At 40.5% G+C, this 25,145-nt stretch overlaps 3 protein-coding genes across 3 annotated transcripts; all 3 read left to right on the forward strand.

Annotated features, from left to right (window-relative positions):
* The first annotated feature begins 8,367 nt into the window (after nucleotides 1–8,367).
* LOC145138950 (uncharacterized) lies at nucleotides 8,368–8,799 on the forward strand. Its single transcript, XM_079072940.1, has one exon. The coding sequence runs from the start codon at nucleotides 8,368–8,370 to the stop codon at nucleotides 8,797–8,799; it is 432 nt and encodes a 143-aa protein (XP_078929066.1).
* A 2,014-nt stretch (nucleotides 8,800–10,813) lies between these two features.
* Nucleotides 10,814–11,245, forward strand: LOC145138952 (uncharacterized). Its single transcript, XM_079072941.1, has one exon. It carries the CDS (start codon nucleotides 10,814–10,816, stop codon nucleotides 11,243–11,245), a length of 432 nt encoding a protein of 143 aa, XP_078929067.1.
* A 4,459-nt stretch (nucleotides 11,246–15,704) lies between these two features.
* Nucleotides 15,705–16,136, forward strand: LOC145138953 (uncharacterized). The gene has a single exon (XM_079072942.1). The coding sequence runs from the start codon at nucleotides 15,705–15,707 to the stop codon at nucleotides 16,134–16,136; it is 432 nt and encodes a 143-aa protein (XP_078929068.1).
* Nucleotides 16,137–25,145: the final 9,009 nt, after the last annotated feature.

Genomic DNA, 25,145 nt, shown 5'->3' on the forward strand with positions numbered 1-25,145 from the left:
CTAGTTCATCATGGTTTTCTTTTATTTAGTTTTTAAGACTAATATACCTCTCTGGGTGTAACCAGGTTTTTTAAAAGAACACTCTTTTATCAACACGAGTATGGTAGATACTTGCAAACCTCAGTTTTAAAACGAATAATCAACCATCAACCTTTTGGGAAAATATAGGATTTTCCCGGGATAAACCGGCTATTCAAATACGAATTGTTTAACATGTAACTTACGGATATTCATATTCCTTCCACGACACCTTGAATTGTTCAAACCTTGTATGAATCCGGAAGTCATGGAAGGAATGGGTTTTCAAACACGCTTTTCATAAGAAAATATAGGATTTTCTTGAGGATCGTTGTTCAAAAGGATTTCAAAGAAACATTTTCCACCAAAACCAAATACTTATGAACTCACCAGCTTTATGCTGATATATTTCAAAACTGCTTGTATTCTCAGGGAATTAGTAGGCAGGTACTTCCAGGAATTCAGAGAAGACAGAGCATTAGAGTCACGTCTTTACTTTTGATATGAATAAAACTGTGTATTTAAACAATGTAAACCTTTTCATGTATTTATTCAATGTCTGGTTGTGTTTACTATGCTTGCTATGATACAATTGTTGTGATGCTACGCATGACGTCAACCACCCCCGAACGTTTCCGCCGTTCCGGTTTCGGGGTGTGACAGATTGGTATCAGAGCTATTGTTTATAGTGAACTAAGTATACCGAACCTTACATGGTATGCAACTATAAACATTAAGGGGCCGAAGTGCTCTAAACTAAAAGTATACTTTCAAAAATATAAGTATTTTTATAACAAAGTATACAAGTATACCCAAGTACCAGAATCCGTGTCATAAGTAGAACAAAATAAAAGTATTTGGATGTTGGGCATCGCAGTTAAACCTGGGCAGTTATGTAATCATGTCTAGGGTCAATATAGCCTGATCAACTATATTCATTCGAGACATGACCAACATGTGCCTAGGAGTGACTGTGTTGTTGCAGCAAGCCTAAAACTTACCTAGATACCAGAAAAGTTATAGAACCAAACATGAAGATTAAAATACTATAGGAGTATTTTAGGAGGTTATAACGACCAAACTAGAAACTTACCCAAGGATCCATTCCTCAAGGATCAATCAGGTAGCTATAATACATTGGAAGTATTATTAGATTCGATGCCTATTAACTATCCATTACCATCACTTCGCGTAAATAGCATGGTTGGATTCTATCTTCCTGGCGACCCGTACTTTCCCAACCAAGGAGATGGCTGATGGATCGAGCCAGAGCCAGAAGGAAACCATGAAATTCGTTTGGACGATGGCTTTGTCGAACCATTTCCTGAAGAGACTGACTCGGAACCCGAAGTCGAGAACCTACCCCAAGTGACCCCAATACCAAATCCTAACCCTCAAGTTGGATTCCAAGGTCCAACGCCCATGTGGGTCGGGAACTTGAATAGGTGGAGCCATAAGCAAGGCCAACCCCTCCCATACAACGGTAACCGCAACTTCTACAATCTGGATGGAGGAGGTCCTGCAGACACGGCTCTTCCAATCCTGATACGCCGAGTGGCTCGCAATGTGGAGCTAGGTGTGGTAACCCTTCAGCGAACTATGGAACTTGAGGCAGACTCGGATGCCAACACAAACCACATTCGTAATCTTGAAGTTGCTCACGGGAGAACTATGAGGGACAATGAAGCTCTGCAGCGAGAGTTAGCTACAACCCGAGTCGAGGTCATAGAGCTCCGATCCCACCAGTCAGAGTATGAAGGACGCCTGCTTGACGTGGAGCGACAGCTGGCCGAATTAGGGTTCCACTTGAGGAGTGTATGTCGCCAATAGAGGAACACTCTACTCGTTCTTCCTTCTGGTCTAAGGAATAACTTTCATGTTTATGTGAGTAGCCCTTTCCCGTAAACATCTATGTCTTCCATATTGCCGAAATTTTCTCTTTGATATTAGGACTTAGACCTATTGTTAGGTCCTGAGTTCCGAAATATGTAATCTCGGTTTCAGTTATGATGACAACAATCGTATTCCAGTTAAAGCATGTATCATAGGATGTGCTCTTACCTTAGACGATCATTCCTTTTCCCCCATCGATTTCATATCAGTATCCATGAAAAGCTTCAATGTCCTAATCGGCATAGGACGAATGAGCCTCACATCGTGTCAATGTCCTTTGCTTCGAGAAAGCGATTCGTCTCAATCGTCCCTCTGACGGAGTCCTCACTGGTTTCAATGATAAGATCGTTCGAACCTTCGTATCATTTCCTGCGTCAAAGCCTAGGAGCATCTACGAAAGGAATGTTATGCATTCCTGGCTCGTGTTGTCGATGAGACGCAAAAAGTTAAAGACCTCGAGAGCATTTCCGAAGTCCGCAACTTTCCCGATGTCTTCCCCAAAGACATTCCAGGGATTTCTCCCGAGCGTCAAGTTGAATCCCATATCGACTTGATACCCGTAGCTACTCTTATAGCTAACCCTTCATCTCATCTGGAGCCGAAGAAATGGGAGAGTTACTCAGCCAGCCCAATGAGCTGAGCAAACAAGAGTTCTTAAACTTATTTTATGTGAACTTTGTGTGCTCAAATATTTTCTATCCTTGCTAAGACCACATCATGGGGATGTGGGTCGAATCAAAGAGAGTCAGTTAGCAAAACGGGAAATATCAATGCATAGGCAAACATTTAGGATACATCCAGAGGCAACCATTGTTGCTCACAAACTCTTTTCTTGACATATAGCAGATCATTCCTCCGAAGAAGCAGAACCAATCCACCAGTAAGGCACCAATCCTCCATATGGACTCAGCTACGTTCCAAGCTACTGTCACAGCAGCCGTAGCAGCCGCTCTAGCTATTCTTAACACTAACAACCTAAATGGGAATGGGAACGACTTCCACACCTCAAGCTGTAACAACACACCAGGAAATCAACAAGGGCTTGTCCAAGAGAACATTCCAACTCCCAAACCTAAGAGCGCCAAACGGAAACTTTGGTCCGAGAGGAAGAACAAGTCGTCTCAGAAACTTGCCAAGAAACGACAAATCGAGATAACTTCTACAACCGCCACATCCGCCCAACCAGTGCCAATGCCAGTGCGGCAATATGCTGGAAAACTTCCAAGTTGCGAGAAATGCAACTTCCACCACGTAGGAAAGTGTCGCGAACTTCGATGTGAGAACTGCAATAGGCGAGGACACACCATGCGATGTTGTAGGGCACCTGCACAGCCAAACACCTCGATTCCTGGCATACAGATGGGCCAGGTTTGCTACAATTGTGGTGAACCTGGACATTACAAAAGAAATTGTCCAGGGATTAAGGATGGCCAGGAAACTTGTTCCGTACAGACCCCAACTCAACACATCACTTCCACTACCGATGCTAGCATAGTTCAAGTATGCGGTGCATGTGGCGAAATGGGACATTTTAAAAGAGACTGCCCAACAAAAAAGAACAATGAGGAAACAGGAGGAGTCTAACCTCAGGGGATGAGAAAAACATCAATGAAAACCGCGGTGTTTTGGTACGTTTCCGAAAACCCCAATAATTGCTCATAATCGTGATTATTTCCTCGTCCAAATTGAATCACGATGTTCTTATAAGATTTAAAAGCTCTAATGAGTAAATTATGATAGCTTAGTGAATACTTTAGGTTCAGTTGTAGTTATACATGGTTTGTGTTCATTAAACAATCATAGGGAAATCTAGTAAGAACCATTTCATGAAAGTTCATAGCTTCAAAACATCAGAACCCTCGTGTTAGTAGTACCTGTTAACTTCGAGTCAAACATAGAAAACACCATAGACATTCATCCAGAGGCATCAATGTTCTAACAAAGCGATCCTTCCAAACCAACTTAACGTGCGATTCTACAACGACATCCTGTTTAGTCCGACTGGGTCTATGTTATACCAAACCCTGTTGTCTTAAATCCTTCAATCGCAAAACTCCCGTCGCTCGTAACGACAAACTAGATACGAACTTCGAAAATTCACCTCTTTTCGAAACCCGAAAGTATTTAAGCAAAGAGTATTATTCCACAAAAAAATGGACAAAGTAAGAGAACAATCCGGACAATTATAGATACGTCGTGGCACACTCATCTACCCTTAATCGAATTTTCCTACAACAACAGCTACCATACCAGCGTCAAGACTGCGCCGTTCGAAGCCCTCTATGGCCGCAAGTGCAGATCCCCTCTGTGTCGGGCTGAAGTGGGTGACACACAGCTAGTTAAGGGTCAAGTCTCCGACAGCACTCTCACTGGTCCTGAAATTATCCGAGAGACGACTGAAAAGATCGTGAAAATCCGAGAACGACTGAAAGCCTCACGAGATAGACAAAAGAGCTACGCCGATAAGAGACGAAAACCCTTGGAATTCCAGGTCGGTGACCGCATCCTTCTGAAGGTCTCGCCCTGGAAAGGCATGATACGCTTCGGCAAGCGTGGAAAGCTAAATCCAAGATACATAGGACCCTTCGAGATCCTCGCTAGGATCGGTCCCGTAGCCTACAAACTTTGTTTACCGCAAGAATTAGCAACATTCATCCTGTCTTTCACGTTTCGAATCTAAAGAAATGCGTAGCCAACGAAACCCTTACGATTCCTCTCGACGAGATTGAGATCAACGAAAACCTGAACTTTGTGGAAGAACCAGTCGAAATCATGGATAGAGAGATCAAGCGAACGAAACAAAGTCGCATCCCGATAGTGAAGGTTCGCTGGAATGCCAAGCGGGGACCCGAATTCACTTGGGAGCGCGAAGATCAGATGAAACAGAAGTATCTGAATCTCTTTTCTAATCCATGATTTGTATTCTGTGTTTGAATTTCGGGACGAAATTCCCTCTAACGGGGGATGATGTGACAACCCGAAACTTTTATTCTGTACGCTTGCTCAACTTTATCAACATTGAACTTGATTCTGTTACCTTTTAACGCCGTTTAAGAGTTAGTTTAAGTGTTCTAAGCTTGAGTACAGCCAGGAATGAGATTAGAGATAAGTCAACAAGTCGTATAGAGACAAAACCGGGCCATACACCCTCTTGAAAGGTGTGTACGGCCGCACACATGAGTGTGCGGCCGCACACCCATCTTCGAGCCGCACACTCATCCCTATATATATAGGGTGACCCCCTTCACTCATTCCTTTCTTTTGGCTGCACTCTACTTGCTCTCTCCACTTTCTCTCTCTAGAAACTTCATCAAAGAACACTCTAAGGGCCTCAAAAACGTGAATTACTCCATCATTCAGCTTGTTATACTGGTAAGACACCTTGATCTAAGCTTAAAACTCTTCATGTTCTTCGTGTTCTTCATCACTTGAAGGTGTACGGCCGCACACCTTCATAAGGTGGTTGTACACACCTTAAAGACTCTCCAAAGTGAGAGTTTGGCCTACATTTGCTAGTTGGACTTGGTATTGGCCTTGAAACACCCGAAATTCGACATTTTGGGCATGAATGAAGAGTGTACGGCCGCACACCCCTATGTACGACCACACACTCCCTTGTACGACCGCACACGCCCTCTGTACGGCCGCACACTCCTGTGTGCAACCGCACACACATGCTGACCGCACACCCTGGCCGCACACACACTCTTTTGGCCGTACACCTCCCTCATTTGATCATATAGGGTCCCGACAAGCATTCCCAAGTCCTTAGGGTGGTTTCCCGTCATGTTTAGTCATGAAACACCCTAATTCTAACACACATATGTGTTACCATATGTTAATAGGATCCACTTGCTTACGAAACACCAGTTGACACTCAGCATCCACACCGATCATACGCTCGAATCCTACGTCAAACTGTGAGTTCATAGCCCTACGCTTTTTTCGAGTTTTTCATGTTTTCAGGGGGGAATACAAGCAAAAGTACAAGGAAACTTGTGCTCAAAATTTAGTATTTTTTTTAAGATAATCATATTTTCAGCATGCTTTTAACACGGAAAACAGTTTTACCAACCGATTAAGAAATCAATACGTAGAAACAGTTTTCAAAACTAGAACAATGAACTTGGGATTTGGGAATCATGTAGTAAAATGTATTATTTTATAAAGGATTCATGCAAACCATAAACAGGATTTTCAGTATTATTACTTGTAAGTTTGTTAGTCTGAGTTGGAGACACGTCCTTGGTAACACCCCCACGGAAACTGGGTGTAGGATTAGCACTTGTAACCAGAATCTCTTGTAGGGAGAACGTGACTATTGTGTATAGATCTATACGGGACTGACTATCCCGCACCTGGCTGCTACCTACAGTTGGACCGATAAGGCCAAGGGTGACAAAGTCATAAAAAGATACTGGCCCCGCTACGTGCCATATCAAGTCTAAGTACGGTTATGACACTCACAACCTAGATAGCAGAGATTTACGTTTGTAATAATGAATCAAGTGAACTAACCTCAAAGTAATAACCGATAGATTACTGGAAGGTATCATTAATAATATCTTCAGGACCTAGTTCATCACGGTTTTCTTTTATTTAGTTTTTAAGACTAATATACCTCTCTGGGTGTAACCAGGGTTTTTAAAAGAACACTGCTTTTATCAACACGAGTATGGTAGATACTTGCAAACATCAATTTTAAAACGGATAATCAACCATCAACCTTTTGGGAAAATATAGGATTTTCCCGGGATAAATCGGCTATTCAAATACGAATTGTTTAACATGTAACTTACGGATATTCATATTCCTTCCACGACACCTTGAATTGTTCATACCTTGTATGAATCCGGAAGTCATGGAAGGAATGGGTTTTCAAACACGTTTTTCATAAGAAAATATAGGATTTTCTTGAGGATCACTGTTCAAAAGGATTTCAAAGAAACATTTTCCACCAAAACCAAATGCTTATGAACTCACCAGCTTTATGCTGATATATTTCAAAACTGCTTGTATTCTCAGGGAATTAGTAGACAGGTACTTCCAGGAATTCGGAGAAGACAGAGCATTAGAGTCACGTCTTTACTTTTGATATGAACAAAACTATGTATTTAAACAATGTAAACCTTTTCATGTATGTATTCAATGTCTGGTTGTGTTTACTATGCTTGCTATGATACAATTGTTGTGATGCTACGCATGACGTCAACCACCCCCGAACGTTTCCGCTGTTCCGGTTTGGGGGTGTTACAATTTCCATCTTTTATTCTTGTGATCTTGTTCTAGCCATGTGTGGCTAGAACCCTAGTTTCTCCAATTTCATGCTTTGACTTCTTGGTAATGATTTCAATCATATGACATGATGTTTGTTTTCAATTTCTATCTAATGAATTTGATTTTGCTTCAATCGAATGCTTGATTCTAATTGTGATTCTTATTGGCCATTTGAATTAGGGATAGATCATTCAAGTTATCCATTTTGCAAAATCCGTAATTGTTTTGTGAAATTGAGCAAGTAACAAGCATTAAATTTATCTCTATTGAATGGATTTAGTGTAAATCTTATTCATACACTATTACACTCCCGAGCTTGTGAGGAGTATTGAGTGTTGTTGGGAACATTCACATAAAGCTTCATGCAATCTTTTAATCTAATTCTAAGATCTTGTTTAGATTAGGTTAGTAAGGTTAGGGTTAATCAAAGAGCTTGTTTTGGTTAATTAATGTGGTGAATGGGAAGTGTTAGAGCTTGTTAACACTTTCAAGTACCAACTTAGATAGAACTGAACAAATATTGTGTCATCTTTGAATCACATTGCTAAGTTGTCATACATGAAGTTGGAGTCCTTACAAAATCTGAATTTAATTCACTCATTTAGCTGATTACTTGTGTTTTTAATTTGTTTGTTTAATCATTGCATTCAAAACCCCCCTCTTTAGTATTTTGTGAACAAGTACCTTGCACAAAGAGGTATTAGACCGATTGTCCTGTGTCTCTGTGGATCGACCCTACTTGCCTTGTACTACCTTTTAGTGCAATATAGTGGGATTCTTTTGGAGTACATCATACCCCTTTATTTGTTGGGTTTGACACGCCTAACAAATTGGCGTCGTTGTCGGGGACACGGTGTTACTAATTGTTTTATGCCAAGATCTTTTCGAACAGGTACGCCATTGCCAATTGATTCGGAGATAGAGAAGACTGCAAAGAGGTTAAGGAAGCAAGCCAAGCTTCGTAAGAAGCAACCGGGATCCGGGACTTCTTCATCATCTAACCCTCCAGTCATCAACATTTGGGAGGACATACCCCTCTCAAGTGTATCTGCATCCGAAACAGAAAGTCTCTCTCTCTCACCACAACCATCCTCACCCAAAAATACCACTCCACCATCTTCACCCACTTATAACATCGCAAACACTACACCCACAGAAACTTCAACAACTACTCGCACAATGGGAGATAACCATGGAGGAAATCCACCTCCAAACCCACCACCCGAACAAACCCTTCGTCAATGGTCGAGACAAGAGGTTACACAACAACCTCTTTGCATCACCTATCCGGCAGCCACAAACCTTGAACTAAAATCCGGACTTATCGACCTCCTCCCAACCTTTAGAGGCTTAGAAAACAAGGATCCCCACAAGTTTCTCACAGAGTTCCTCGTTGTGTGTGTTGGTATCAAACCACACAATGTCACGGAGGACCAAATCAAGCTTAGGGCATTCCCATTTGCGGTGCAAGATGCAGCAAAAGATTGGCTCCATGACCTCGCACCGGGGACGGTTACTACTTGGGTAGATCTTGCACGACTCTTTTTGGACAAATACTTCCCGGAGATGAAAGCTTCAGCCCTACGGAGGGAAATCATTGGAATCAAGTAACACAAAAGAGAAGCTTTTCACACATATTGGGAGAGATTCAAGAAACTGTGTGCCCGTTGTCCTAAACATGGAATTACCGAGTATCAACTTCTCCAATATTTTATTGAAGGCATGACTCCAATGGAGAGAAGGCTTCTTAATGCCTCCAATGGTGGGTCTTTACCCGACAAGACTCCAACTGAAATCCGCAACTTCATCAAGAACATGGTTGAAGATTCTAAGCATTCAAGTCATGATGAAGAATGGTACACGGATGCACCCCGAGGTGTAAAGGAAGTCCAAACTCCTCAAATTGAAGCTCAATTGTCCCGGGATAAACCGGCTATTCAAATACGAATTGCTTAACATGTAACTTACGGATATTCATATTCCTTCCACGACACCTTGAATTGTTCATACCTTGTATGAATCCGGAAGTCATGGAAGGAATGGGTTTTCAAACACGCTTTTCATAAGAAAATATAGGATTTTCTTGAGGATCACTGTTCAAAAGGATTTCAAAGAAACATTTTCCAACAAAACCAAATGCTTATGAACTCACCAGCTTTATGCTGATATATTTCAAAACTGCTTGTATTCTCAGGGAATTAGTAGACAGGTACTTCCAGGAATTCGGAGAAGACAAAGCATTAGAGTCACGTCTTTACTTTTGATATGAATAAAACTATGTATTTAAACAATGTAAACCTTTTCATGTATGTATTCAATGTCTAGTTGTGTTTACTATGCTTGCTATGATATAATTGTTGTGATGCTACGCATGACGTCAACCACCCCCGAACGTTTCCGCTGTTCCGGTTTGGGGGTGTGACAATTTCCATCTTTTATTCTTGTGATCTTGTTCTAGCCATGTGTGGCTAGAACCCTAGTTTCTCCAATTTCATGTTTTGACTTCTTGGTAGTGATTTCAATCATATGACATGATGTTTGTTTTCAATTTCTATCTAATGAATTTGATTTTGCTTCAATCGAATGCTTGATTCTAATTGTGATTCTTATTGGCCATTTGAATTAGGGTTAGATCATTCAAGTTATCCATTTTGCAAAATCCGTAATTGTTTTGTGAAATTGAGCAAGTAACAAGCATTAAATTTATCTCTATTGAATGGATTTAGTGTAAATCTTATTCATACACTTTTACACTCCCGAGCTTGTGAGGAGTATTGAGTGTTGTTGGGAACATTCACATAAAGCTTCATGCAATCTTTTAATCTAATTCTAAGAGCTTGTTTAGATTAGGTTAGTAAGGTTAGGGTTAATCAAAGAGCTTGTTTTGGTTAATTAATGTGGTGAATGGGAAGTGTTAGAGCTTGTTAACACTTTCAAGTACCAACTTAGATAGAACTGAACAAATATTGTGTCATCTTTGAATCACATTGCTAAGTTGTCATACATGAAGTTGGAGTCCTTACAAAATCTGAATTTAATTCACTCATTTAGTTGATTACTTGTGTTTTTAATTTGTTTGTTTAATCATTGCATTCAAAACCCCCCTCTTTAGTATTTTGTGAATAAGTACCTTGCACAAAGAGGTATTAGACCGATTGTCCTGTGTCTCTGTGGATCGACCCTACTTGCCTTGTACTACCTTTTAGTGCAATATAGTGGGATTCTCTTGGAGTACATCATACCCCTTTATTTGTTGGGTTTGACACGCCTAACAAATTGGCGCCGTTGTCGGGGACACGGTGTTACTAATTGTTTTATGCCAAGATCTTTTTGAACAGGTACGCCATTGCCAATTGATTCGGAGATAGAGAAGACTGCAAAGAGGTTAAGGAAGCAAGCCAAGCTTCGTAAGAAGCAACCAGGATCCGGGACTTCTTCATCATCTAACCCTCCAGTCATCAACATTTGGGAGGACATACCCCTCTCAAGTGTATCTGCATCCGAAACAAAAAGTCTCTCACTCTCACCACAACCATCCTCACCCAAAAATACCACTCCACCATCTTCACCCACTTATAACATCGCAAACACTACACCCACAGAAACTTCAACAACTACTCGCACAATGGGAGATAACCATGGAGGAAATCCACCTCCAAACCCACCACCCGAACAAACCCTTCGTCAATGGTCGAGACAAGAGGTTACACAACAACCTCTTTGCATCACCTATCCGGCAGCCACAAACCTTGAACTAAAATCCGGACTTATCGACCTCCTCCCAACCTTTAGAGGCTTAGAAAACAAGGATCCCTACAAGTTTCTCACAGAGTTCCTCGTTGTGTGTGTTGGTATCAAACCACACAATGTCACGAAGGACCAAATCAAGCTTAGGGCATTCCCATTTGCGGTGCAAGATGCAGCAAAAGATTGGCTCCATGACCTCGCACCGGGGACGGTTACTACTTGGGTAGATCTTGCACGACTCTTTTTGGACAAATACTTCCCGGAGATGAAAGCTTCAGCCCTACGGAGGGAAATCATTGGAATCAAGTAACACAAAAGAGAAGCTTTTCACACATATTGGGAGAGATTCAAGAAACTGTGTGCCAGTTGTCCTAAACATGGAATTACCGAGTATCAACTTCTCCAATATTTTATTGAAGGCATGACTCCAATGGAGAGAAGGCTTCTTAATGCCTCCAATGGTGGGTCTTTACCCGACAAGACTCCAACTGAAATCCGCAACTTCATCAAGAACATGGTTGAAGATTCTAAGCATTCAAGTCATGATGAAGAATGGTACACGGATGCACCCCGAGGTGTAAAGGAAGTCCAAACTCCTCAAATTGAAGCTCAATTGTCCCGGGATAAACCGGCTATTCAAATACGAATTGCTTAACATGTAACTTACGGATATTCATATTCCTTCCACGACACCTTGAATTGTTCATACCTTGTATGAATCCGGAAGTCATGGAAGGAATGGGTTTTCAAACACGCTTTTCATAAGAAAATATAGGATTTTCTTGAGGATCACTGTTCAAAAGGATTTCAAAGAAACATTTTCCAACAAAACCAAATGCTTATGAACTCACCAGCTTTATGCTGATATATTTCAAAACTGCTTGTATTCTCAGGGAATTAGTAGACAGGTACTTCCAGGAATTCGGAGAAGACAGAGCATTAGAGTCACGTCTTTACTTTTGATATGAATAAAACTATGTATTTAAACAATGTAAACCTTTTCATGTATGTATTCAATGTTTGGTTGTGTTTACTATGCTTGCTATGATACAATTGTTGTGATGCTACGCATAACGTCAACCACCCCCGAACGTTTCCGCCGTTTCGGTTTGGGGGTGTGACAATTTCCATCTTTTATTCTTGTGATCTTGTTCTAGCCATGTGTGGCTAGAACCCTAGTTTCTCCAATTTCATGTTTTGACTTCTTGGTAGTGATTTCAATCATATGACATGATGTTTGTTTTCAATTTCTATCTAATGAATTTGATTTTGCTTCAATCGAATGCTTGATTCTAATTGTGATTCTTATTGGCCATTTGAATTAGGGATAGATCATTCAAGTTATCCATTTTGCAAAATCCGTAATTGTTTTGTGAAATTGAGCAAGTAACAAGCATTAAATTTATCTCTACTGAATGGATTTAGTGTAAATCTTATTCATACACTTTTACACTCCCGAGCTTGTGAGGAGTATTGAGTGTTGTTGGGAACATTCACATAAAGCTTCATGCAATCTTTTAATCTAATTCTAAGAGCTTGTTTAGATTAGGTTAGTAAGGTTAGGGTTAATCAAAGAGCTTGTTTTGGTTAATTAATGTGGTGAATGGGAAGTGTTAGAGCTTGTTAACACTTTCAAGTACCAACTTAGATAGAACTGAACAAATATTGTGTCATCTTTGAATCACATTGCTAAGTTGTCATACATGAAGTTGGAGTCCTTACAAAATCTGAATTTAATTCACTCATTTAGCTGATTACTTGTGTTTTTAATTTGTTTGTTTAATCATTGCATTCAAAACCCCCCTCTTTAGTATTTTGTGAATAAGTACCTTGCACAAAGAGGTATTAGACCGATTGTCCTGTGTCTCTGTGGATCGACCCTACTTGCCTTGTACTACCTTTTAGTGCAATATAGTGGGATTCTCTTGGAGTACATCATACCCCTTTATTTGTTGGGTTTGACACGCCTAACAAATTGGCGCCGTTGTCGGGGACACGGTGTTACTAATTGTTTTATGCCAAGATCTTTTTGAACAGGTACGCCATTGCCAATTGATTCGGAGATAGAGAAGACTGCAAAGAGGTTAAGGAAGCAAGCCAAGCTTCGTAAGAAGCAACCAGGATCCGGGACTTCTTCATCATCTAACCCTCCAGTCATCAACATTTGGGAGGACATACCCCTCTCAAGTGTATCTGCATCCGAAACAAAAAGTCTCTCACTCTCACCACAACCATCCTCACCCAAAAATACCACTCCACCATCTTCACCCACTTATAACATTGCAAACACTACACCCATAGAAACTTCAACAACTACTCGCACAATGGGAGATAACCATGGAGGAAATCCACCTCCAAACCCACCACCCGAACAAACCCTTCGTCAATGGTCGAGACAAGAGGTTACACAACAACCTCTTTGCATCACCTATCCGGCAGCCACAAACCTTGAACTAAAATCCGGACTTATCGACCTCCTCCCAACCTTTAGAGGCTTAGAAAACAAGGATCCCCACAAGTTTCTCACAGAGTTCCTCGTTGTGTGTGTTGGTATGAAACCACACAATGTCACGAAGGACCAAATCAAGCTTAGGGCATTCCCATTTGCGGTGCAAGATGCAGTAAAAGATTGGCTCCATGACCTCGCACCGGGGACAGTTACTACTTGGGTAGATCTTGCACAACTCTTTTTGGACAAATACTTCCCGGAGATGAAAGCTTCAGCCCTACGGAGGGAAATCATTGGAATCAAGTAACACAAAAGAGAAGCTTTTCACACATATTGGGAGAGATTCAAGAAACTGTGTGCCCGTTGTTCTAAACATGGAATTACCGAGTATCAACTTCTCCAATATTTTATTTAAGGCATGACTCCAATGGAGAGAAGGCTTCTTAATGCCTCCAATGGTGGGTCTTTACCCGACAAGACTCCAACTGAAATCCGCAACTTCATCAAGAACATGGTTGAAGATTCTAAGCATTCAAGTCATGATGAAGAATGGTACACGGATGCACCCCGAGGTGTAAAGGAAGTCCAAACTCCTCAAAATGAAGCTCAATTGTCCCGGGATAAACCGGCTATTCAAATACGAATTGCTTAACATGTAACTTACGGATATTCATATTCCTTCCACGACACCTTGAATTGTTCATACCTTGTATGAATCCGGAAGTCATGGAAGGAATGGGTTTTCAAACACGCTTTTCATAAGAAAATATAGGATTTTCTTGAGGATCACTGTTCAAAAGGATTTCAAAGAAACATTTTCCAACAAAACCAAATGCTTATGAACTCACCAGCTTTATGCTGATATATTTCAAAACTGCTTGTATTCTCAGGGAATTAGTAGACAGGTACTTCCAGGAATTCGGAGAAGACAGAGCATTAGGTCACGTCTTTACTTTTGATATGAATAAAACTATGTATTTAAACAATGTAAACCTTTTCATGTATGTATTCAATGTCTGGTTGTGTTTACTATGCTTGCTATGATACAATTGTTGTGATGCTACGCATGACGTCAACCACCCCCGAACGTTTCCGTCGTTTCGGTTTGGGGGTGTGACAATTTCCATCTTTTATTCTTGTGATCTTGTTCTAGCCATGTGTGGCTAGAACCCTAGTTTCTCCAATTTCATGTTTTGACTTCTTGGTAGTGATTTCAATCATATGACATGATGTTTGTTTTCAATTTCTATCTAATGAATTTGATTTTGCTTCAATCGAATGCTTGATTCTAATTGTGATTCTTATTGGCCATTTGAATTAGGGTTAGATCATTCAAGTTATCCATTTTGCAAAATCCGTAATTGTTTTGTGAAATTGAGCAAGTAACAAGCATTAAATTTATCTCTATTGAATGGATTTAGTGTAAATCTTATTCATACACTTTTACACTCCCGAGCTTGTGAGGAGTATTGAGTGTTGTTGGGAACATTCACATAAAGCTTCATGCAATCTTTTAATCTAATTCTAAGAGCTTGTTTAGATTAGGTTAGTAAGGTTAGGGTTAATCAAAGAGCTTGTTTTGGTTAATTAATGTGGTGAATGGGAAGTGTTAGAGCTTGTTAACACTTTCAAGTACCAACTTAGATAGAACTGAACAAATATTGTGTCATCTTTGAATCACATTGCTAAGTTGTCATACATGAAGTTGGAGTCCTTACAAAATCTGAATTTAATTCACTCATTTAGCTGATTACTTGTGTTTTTAATTTGTTTGTTTAATCATTGCATTCAAAACCCCCCTCTTTAGTATTTTGTGAATAAGTACCTTGCACAAAGAGGTATTAGACCGATTGTCCTGTGTCTCTGTGGATCGACCCTACTTGCCTTGTACTACCTTTTAGTGCAATATAGTGGGATTCTCTTGGAGTACATCATACCCCTTTATTTGTTGGGTTTGACACGCCTAACAAATTGGCGCCGTTGTCGGGGACACGGTGTTACTAATTGTTTTATGCCAAGATCTTTTTGAACAGGTACGCCATTGCCAATTGATTCGGAGATAGAGAAGACTGCAAAGAGGTTAAGGAAGCAAGCCAAGCTTCGTAAGAAGCAACCAGGATCCGGGACTTCTTCATCATCTAACCCTCCAGTCATCAACATTTGGGAGGACATACCCCTCTCAAGAGTATCTGCATCCGAAACAAAAAGTCTCTCACTCTCACCACAACCATCCTCACCCAAAAATACCACTCCACCATCTTCACCCACTTATAACATCGCAAACACTACACCCACAGAAACTTCAACAACTACTCGCACAATGGGAGATAACCATGGAGGAAATCCACCTCCAAACCCACCACCCGAACAAACCCTTCGTCAATGGTCGAGACAAGAGGTTACACAACAACCTCTTTGCATCACCTATCCGGCAGCCACAAACCTTGAACTAAAATCCGGACTTATCGACCTCCTCCCAACCTTTAGAGGATTAGAAAACAAGGATCCCCACAAGTTTCTCACAGAGTTCCTCGTTGTGTGTGTTGGTATCAAACCACACAATGTCACGGAGGACCAAATCAAGCTTAGGGCATTCCCATTTGCGGTGCAAGATGCAGCAAAAGATTGGCTCCATGACCTCGCACCGGGGACGGTTACTACTTGGGTAGATCTTGCACGACTCTTTTTGGACAAATACTTCCCGGAGATGAAAGCTTCAGCCCTACGGAGGGAAATCATTGGAATCAAGTAACACAAAAGAGAAGCTTTTCACACATATTGGGAGAGATTCAAGAAACTGTGTGCCAGTTGTCCTAAACATGGAATTACCGAGTATCAACTTCTCCAATATTTTATTGAAGGCATGACTCCAATGGAGAGAAGGCTTCTTAATGCCTCCAATGGTGGGTCTTTACCCGACAAGACTCCAACTGAAATCCGCAACTTCATCAAGAACATGGTTGAAGATTCTAAGCATTCAAGTCATGATGAAGAATGGTACACGGATGCACCCCGAGGTGTAAAGGAAGTCCAAACTCCTCAAATTGAAGCTCAATTGTCCCGGGATAAACCGGCTATTCAAATACGAATTGCTTAACATGTAACTTACGGATATTCATATTCCTTCCACGACACCTTGAATTGTTCATACCTTGTATGAATCCGGAAGTCATGGAAGGAATGGGTTTTCAAACACGCTTTTCATAAGAAAATATAGGATTTTCTTGAGGATCACTGTTCAAAAGGATTTCAAAGAAACATTTTCCAACAAAACCAAATGCTTATGAACTCACCAGCTTTATGCTGATATATTTCAAAACTGCTTGTATTCTCAGGGAATTAGTAGACAGGTACTTCCAGGAATTCGGAGAAGACAGAGCATTAGAGTCACGTCTTTACTTTTGATATGAATAAAACTATGTATTTAAACAATGTAAACCTTTTCATGTATGTATTCAATGTTTGGTTGTGTTTACTATGCTTGCTATGATACAATTGTTGTGATGCTACGCATGACGTCAACCACCCCCGAACGTTTCCGCCGTTTCGGTTTGGGGGTGTGACAATTTCCATCTTTTATTCTTGTGATCTTGTTCTAGCCATGTGTGGCTAGAACCCTAGTTTCTCCAATTTCATGTTTTGACTTCTTGGTAGTGATTTCAATCATATGACATGATGTTTGTTTTCAATTTCTATCTAATGAATTTGATTTTGCTTCAATCGAATGCTTGATTCTAATTGTGATTCTTATTGGCCATTTGAATTAGGGTTAGATCATTCAAGTTATCCATTTTGCAAAATCCGTAATTGTTTTGTGAAATTGAGCAAGTAACAAGCATTAAATTTATCTCTATTGAATGGATTTAGTGTAAATCTTATTCATACACTTTTACACTCCCGAGCTTGTGAGGAGTATTGAGTGTTGTTGGGAACATTCACATAAAGCTTCATGCAATCTTTTAATCTAATTCTAAGAGCTTGTTTAGATTAGGTTAGTAAGGTTAGGGTTAATCAAAGAGCTTGTTTTGGTTAATTAATGTGGTGAATGGGAAGTGTTAGAGCTTGTTAACACTTTCAAGTACCAACTTAGATAGAACTGAACAAATATTGTGTCATCTTTGAATCACATTGCTAAGTTGTCATACATGAAGTTGGAGTCCTTACAAAATCTGAATTTAATTCACTCATTTAGCTGATTACTTGTGTTTTTAATTTGTTTGTTTAATCATTGCATTCAAAACCCCCCTCTTTAGTATTTTGTGAATAAGTACCTTGCACAAAGAGGTATTAGACCGATTGTCCTGTGTCTCTGTGGATCGACCCTACTTGCCTTGTACTACCTTTTAGTGCAATATAGTGGGATTCTCTTGGAGTACATCATACCCCTTTATTTGTTGGGTTTGACACGCCTAACAAATTGGCGCCGTTGTCGGGGACACGGTGTTACTAATTGTTTTATGCCAAGATCTTTTTGAACAGGTACGCCATTGCCAATTGATTCGGAGATAGAGAAGACTGCAAAGAGGTTAAGGAAGCAAGCCAAGCTTCGTAAGAAGCAACCAGGATCCGGGACTTCTTCATCATCTAACCCTCCAGTCATCAACATTTGGGAGGACATACCCCTCTCAAGTGTATCTGCATCCGAAACAAAAAGTCTCTCACTCTCACCACAACCATCCTCACCCAAAAATACCACTCCACCATCTTCACCCACTTATAACATTGCAAACACTACACCCACAGAAACTTCAACAACTACTCGCACAATGGGAGATAACCATGGAGGAAATCCACCTCCAAACCCACCACCCGAACAAACCCTTCGTCAATGGTCGAGACAAGAGGTTACACAACAACCTCTTTGCATCACCTATCCGGCAGCCACAAACCTTGAACTAAAATCCGGACTTATCGACCTCCTCCCAACCTTTAGAGGCTTAGAAAACAAGGATCCCCACAAGTTTCTCACAGAGTTCCTCGTTGTGTGTGTTGGTATGAAACCACACAATGTCACGAAGGACCAAATCAAGCTTAGGGCATTCCCATTTGCGGTGCAAGATGCAGCAAAAGATTGGCTCCATGACCTCGCACCGGGGACGTTTACTACTTGGGTAGATCTTGCACAACTCTTTTTGGACAAATACTTCCCGGAGATGAAAGCTTCAGCCCTACGGAGGGAAATCATTGGAATCAAGTAACACAAAAGAGAAGCTTTTCACACATATTGGGAGAGATTCAAGAAACTGTGTGCCCGTTGTCCTAAACATGGAATTACCGAGTATCAACTTCTCCAATATTTTATTTAAGGCATGACTCCAATGGAGAGAAGGCTTCTTAATGCCTCCAATGGTGGGTCTTTACCCGACAAGACTCCAACTGAAATCCGCAACTTCATCAAGAACATGGTTGAAGATTCTAAGCATTCAAGTCATGATGAAGAATGGTACACGAATGCACCCCGAGGTGTAAAGGAAGTCCAAACTCCTCAAATTGAAGCTCAATTGTCCCGGGATAAACCGGCTATTCAAATACGAATTGCTTAACATGTAACTTACGGATATTCATATTCCTTCCACGACACCTTGAATTGTTCATACCTTGTATGAATCCGGAAGTCATGGAAGGAATGGGTTTTCAAACACGCTTTTCATAAGAAAATATAGGATTTTCTTGAGGATCACTGTTCAAAAGGATTTCAAAGAAACATTTTCCAACAAAACCAAATGCTTATGAACTCACCAGCTTTATGCTGATATATTTCAAAACTGCTTGTATTCTCAGGGAATTAGTAGACAGGTACTTCCAGGAATTCGGAGAAGACAGAGCATTAGGTCACGTCTTTACTTTTGATATGAATAAAACTATGTATTTAAACAATGTAAACCTTTTCATGTATGTATTCAATGTCTGGTTGTGTTTACTATGCTTGCTATGATACAATTGTTGTGATGCTACGCATGACGTCAACCACCCCCGAACGTTTCCGCCGTTTCGGTTTGGGGGTGTGACAATTTCCATCTTTTATTCTTGTGATCTTGTTCTAGCCATGTGTGGCTAGAACCCTAGTTTCTCCAATTTCATGTTTTGACTTCTTGGTAGTGATTTCAATCATATGACATGATGTTTGTTTTCAATTTCTATCTAATGAATTTGATTTTGCTTCAATCGAATGCTTGATTCTAATTGTGATTCTTATTGGCCATTTGAATTAGGGTTAGATCATTCAAGTTATCCATTTTGCAAAATCCGTAATTGTTTTGTGAAATTGAGCAAGTAACAAGCATTAAATTTATCTCTATTGAATGGATTTAGTGTAAATCTTATTCATACACTTTTACACTCCCGAGCTTGTGAGGAGTATTGAGTGTTGTTGGGAACATTCACATAAAGCTTCATGCAATCTTTTAATCTAATTCTAAGAGCTTGTTTAGATTAGGTTAGTAAGGTTAGGGTTAATCAAAGAGCTTGTTTTGGTTAATTAATGTGGTGAATGGGAAGTGTTAGAGCTTGTTAACACTTTCAAGTACCAACTTAGATAGAACTGAACAAATATTGTGTCATCTTTGAATCACATTGCTAAGTTGTCATACATGAAGTTGGAGTCCTTACAAAATCTGAATTTAATTCACTCATTTAGCTGATTACTTGTGTTTTTAATTTGTTTGTTTAATCATTGCATTCAAAACCCCCCTCTTTAGTATTTTGTGAATAAGTACCTTGCACAAAGAGGTATTAGACCGGTTGTCCTGTGTCTCTGTGGATCGACCCTACTTGCCTTGTACTACCTTTTAGTGCAATATAGTGGGATTCTTTTGGAGTACATCATACCCCTTTATTTGTTGGGTTTGACACGCCTAACAAATTGGCGCCGTTGTCGGGTACACGGTGTTACTAATTGTTTTATGCCAAGATCTTTTCGAACAGGTACGCCATTGCCAATTGATTCGGAGATAGAGAAGACTGCAAAGAGGTTAAGGAAGCAAGCCAAGCTTCGTAAGAAGCAACCAGGATCCGGGACTTCTTCATCATCTAACCCTCCAGTCATCAACATTTGGGAGGACATACCCCTCTCAAGTGTATCTGCATCCGAAACAGAAAGTCTCTCACTCTCACCACAACCATCCTCACCCAAAAATACCACTCCACCATCTTCACCCACTTATAACATCGCAAACACTACACCCACAGAAACTTCAACAACTACTCGCACAATGGGAGATAACCATGGAGGAAATCCACCTCCAAACCCACCACCCGAACAAACCCTTCGTCAATGGTCGAGACAAGAGGTTACACAACAACCTCTTTGCATCACCTATCCGGCAGCCACAAACCTTGAACTAAAATCCGGACTTATCGACCTCCTCCCAACCTTTAGAGGCTTAGAAAACGAGGATCCCCACAAGTTTCTCACAGAGTTCCTCATTGTGTGTGTTGGCATGAAACCACACAATGTCACGGAGAACCAAATCAAGCTTAGGGCATTCCCATTTGCGGTGCAAGATGCAGCAAAAGATTGGCTCCATGACCTCGCACCGGGGACGGTTACTACTTGGGTAGATCTTGCACGACTCTTTTTGGACAAATACTTCCCGGAGATGAAAGCTTCAGCCCTACGGAGGGAAATCATTGGAATCAAGTAACATAAAAGAGAAGCTTTTCACACATATTGGGAGAGATTCAAGAAACTGTGTGCCCGTTGTTCTAAACATGGAATTACCGAGTATCAACTTCTCCAATATTTTATTGAAGGCATGACTCCAATGGAGAGAAGGCTTCTTAATGCCTCCAATGGTGGGTCTTTACCCGACAAGACTCCAACTGAAATCCGCAACTTCATCAAGAACATGGTTGAAGATTCTAAGCATTCAACTGAAATCCGCCACAACACCCTCCTCAACAAGTGGGTTCATCAAATATGTTCTTAGAGGACATAGTGAAGAGTTTGGCAACTAGTACACAAACTTTCCAACAAGAGACAAAAGCAAGTATAAAGAACTTAGAGCAACAAGTTTCACAGCTTGCTATTTCTGTAAGCAAACTAGAATCTCAAGGAAAGTTGCCCGCCCAAACTGAAACGAACCCAAGGCACAACGTGTGTGCCATCACTTTGAGAGGCGGAAAGAGCTACGATGGTCCAAAAGTGTCGGTTGATCAAGAAGAAGAAGAAATAGTGGTCGAAGAGGCAACAAAAGAAGAAAAGAAGGAAGATAAAACAACCGCAAAGAAGCCCTTCATCACTGAGTCTAAAGCCACACCTGCTGCATTCCCCGAACGATTAAAGAACACGAAGAAAGAACGGGAGGAGAGTGAGATTATGCAAATGTTTCATAAAGTTCACATTAACATCCCACTCCTCGAGGCCATCAAGCAGGTACCTAGATATGCAAGGTTCCTTAAGAATCTTTGTGTATCTAAAAAGAAATTGAAAGGAAACCAAATTGTAAAGGTCGGGGAAAATGTATATGCGGTTTTGCAAAAGAGGATTCCCCCGAAGTGCAATGATCCCGGTGTCTTTACCGTGCCATGCAAATTGGGGAATCTTTATGTACCGCGAGCCATGCTCGATCTAGGTGCATCCATAAATGTCCTGCCATATTCTATTTTTAAATCAATTGGTATAGGAACATTGAGCAAAACCGGTGTGATCATCCAACTTGTCGACCGGTCTTTGGTACATCCAAAAGGTGTATTGGAGGACGTGTTAGTGCAAGTTGATGAATTTGTTTTCCCGGCCGATTTTTATGTCTTAGATATGGGAGATGATGACTCTCCAAGTTCAAGTTCCATACTTTTGGGTAGACATTTTCTTAAAACTTCTAAAACAAAAATTGATGTCTACAACGGAACTTTAAGTATGGAATTTGATGGTGAATTTATCAACTTCAATGTTCATGAAGCAAAAAAGGTTCCTTCTGATGTTCAATCTGTTAATTTTGTGAATATGATCCAGCCATTGGCTGAAAAGAGCTTAATCTCGACTAACCATGATTTTATGGAGTTAGTCTTTTCACAAAAATTAGACAGAGACAAAGCCAAAGAACTTGCAAAAGGAGTGCGGTATAAACGAGGAGGTGCTAGAGATTTTGAAGTTCAAGGACGATAAGCACATGCGGATTGATGGAAGAGAAGTAGAATTACCTACTACCAAAGCCAAATTTCTTCCACCGGTGGAACAAGCACAAGATTCGGGAGCAAAAACTCCACCGGACCCTTTAAAGAATATACATGTCAAGAAGGAGAGCACTCAACCAGTCATCAACTCAAATAAACTATCGAAGAAGGAAAAGAAGGAGTTGATAACCCTGCTGAATAAATACCAAAAAAGGACTGAGTGGACAATCTCCGATATTAAGGATTTAAGTCCTTTTTGGTTTGTGCGTAAAAAGAAAGCCAAAGGAAGGTTGAATGTTCCATTGAAGGAGGTGGCGAGAAGGTTGATGTGTTGGAGAGGCCCACATACTTAGAACGAAGCATATTAAGGGGCCAAGTCGAGCCAACGACTTAAAACAAGGGCGGCTAACCGGGAGGCAACCCGGGGGTATTTTTGTCTTTTCCTTCAAAACATTTTCGTTTCTTTGAAGTTTTTAGTTTTTAATGTTCCAAATGTGTTGCAACATGTTTTTATACCTAGAAAATGAATCTCGGTCTCCAAATATATTTCACGGATAGCTTGGGGAAGATGAAGAGGAGGTTCTCACCACAATTGCAAGGCTCCAATAACGATTTGGTAAATTCTTTCCATATCTTTAATCGTTCATATTTTGCTTAAAAATCTAATTGGTGTGCATTTGTGACTATTTTGGACTCTTACCCGACCCGACTACCATCCCCCACCACCTTCCGGTGATTAGGTTGTTCCACCCTCTCCAAGCATCGGGGACGATGCTTATATTCAAGCTTGGGGAGGGGTAAAGTTGTACATTAGGATCACCTCCATGCATTAAATTTCAAAAAAAAATCCAAAAAGAATTTTTCGTTTATGTTCTTAGTTTCCATTTTTTTTCCTAGTTTCTTAAAAAAAACAAAACAAAAAATAAATAAAACATCTCCATGCATTTTCATTTTCATGCATTTCGTTAAAAAAAAGATTTAATACGAGATGAGACAATCTTTACATACAATAGCTCCATGAAGTGGGAAAACGAGAAATCAAATGAAAAACAAAATACCCGAGGCGACCGGATAGTTACCGGAAGTGTAGAATCAGTTGTCATAACTAGGGGACCCAAACACCGTAATTCGAGACCCCAACCTTAGAAAATAAAAAAAATTGCATATTCAAACGTTTTTGTGGGCGGTAATAACAGCTTTAGGATGATTTGCTTCTGAATGTTTAAAAAGAATCTTTTTCGGCAACTCTGGACCCACAGAACGCGGACCTATTTGTTGACACGCGTTACCCTCGCGGTAACAGAGAGCTTAAGTATCAGATCCACACAGTCAAGAAGGAAGAATGGGTACAATTGTCATATTCAATACCCAAATCAAAAATTTCAAGCACTTAATCGAAGATACTTTCAGAAATTCAAAAGTTGATTGAAGAATTCAAAGTTCAAAATGAAGATACAAATCCAAGTTCAATCAAAATCAAAAGCCGCCTCAAAGTCAAATATGGCGAATGAAGAACTGTGTGATATGATACTTGTGGCTCTCGAAAAAGTGAAAGCATAGGAGCTGGGCCCCTTCGGGTGGGCTCACTGTTTCAGCGAAAGCTGATTCGTCGTGACGGGTTCTTAAGGATGCGTCGATTCTGATTCTTGGCCATCTAGTCTTAAAGACATGAGATCCGGACTGTGTTATTTTCGCCCATAAAGCTAATTAAGGTATGAAGTTTAAATAAAACTATGGTTGGATTATTGGGTTACACCGTTTCGGGTTTTCCTCACTTTGGGAGTCTGTGATATGTGTAAGGAAGCAGGATGGTTGCCTAGGTATTAATGATTGGAGCCACATTGATGTAAAGCCTGATCGTACTTATATAGATAAATTACTTGTGTTCTTAAATTTCTCTTTGGTTCATTTTGTGTCTTTAGTGCTTTTGTACATATTTTTCTTTTTCATGGTCTTCATTGCATGCATTCATTCCTAGCCTTTAGGATCTTTCTTTCCCTTTTTGCTCTATGTTTCTTTTTGCCATCTAGAAATCGTCATGTTTGTCCGGTTCTTGTTCTTTCTTGAGGACAAGAAAGGTCTAAGCTTGGGGAGATTTGTTAGGTGCAATCACGTCTTCGCCTTGCCGCGATCCTCTGAGGTACCTGAAACACAATCCAAAATTGTAAGCCCAAAGCTTAGTGATTTCCCACAAAATACCAATACATAGCAACAGTACAAAAATAATAACAGCATGTAATGGGTCCACATCTTAACAGACTGGATTACCCCTGAGCCCACAGCATAAGTCTGGCTTGCCCTTGGCCCACAGCTTATGTCTAGCTTGCTCTCCGACCTGATCAGTCTGTGGACTAAATACCACTAAGCCCTCAGTACGATTCTGGCATGCCCTTCCCGGGCCTCAGCTCGTATCTGGAATGCTCATGAGTCCTCAGTATGAGTCTGGAATGCCCTTACTGGCCCTCAGCTCATACCTGACATACTCCAGGGTTTGTTGGCTATAGCACGGAGCAGTACAACCTCAACCCAACCCATAAAATATGTCGACATATAACAGATAATATCATATATACATAAATAGACAGTATCACAGGTAGTCCTACAGATCTACCAGACTAGCATATCAAATCTAGCATGCATATCTATT

The sequence above is a fragment of the Lactuca virosa genome, chromosome 9, assembly GCF_052849685.1.
Source record: "Lactuca virosa cultivar CGN04683 chromosome 9, Lactuca_virosa_CGN04683_v6, whole genome shotgun sequence".
In the NCBI taxonomy this organism is placed as follows: Eukaryota; Viridiplantae; Streptophyta; class Magnoliopsida; order Asterales; family Asteraceae; genus Lactuca; species Lactuca virosa.

Coding starts and splice junctions, on each gene's coding strand:
- LOC145138950 (XM_079072940.1), top strand. CDS start 8,368: ATGGGAGATAACCATGGAGGAAATCCACCTCCAAACCCACCACCCGAA.
- LOC145138952 (XM_079072941.1), top strand. CDS start 10,814: ATGGGAGATAACCATGGAGGAAATCCACCTCCAAACCCACCACCCGAA.
- LOC145138953 (XM_079072942.1), top strand. CDS start 15,705: ATGGGAGATAACCATGGAGGAAATCCACCTCCAAACCCACCACCCGAA.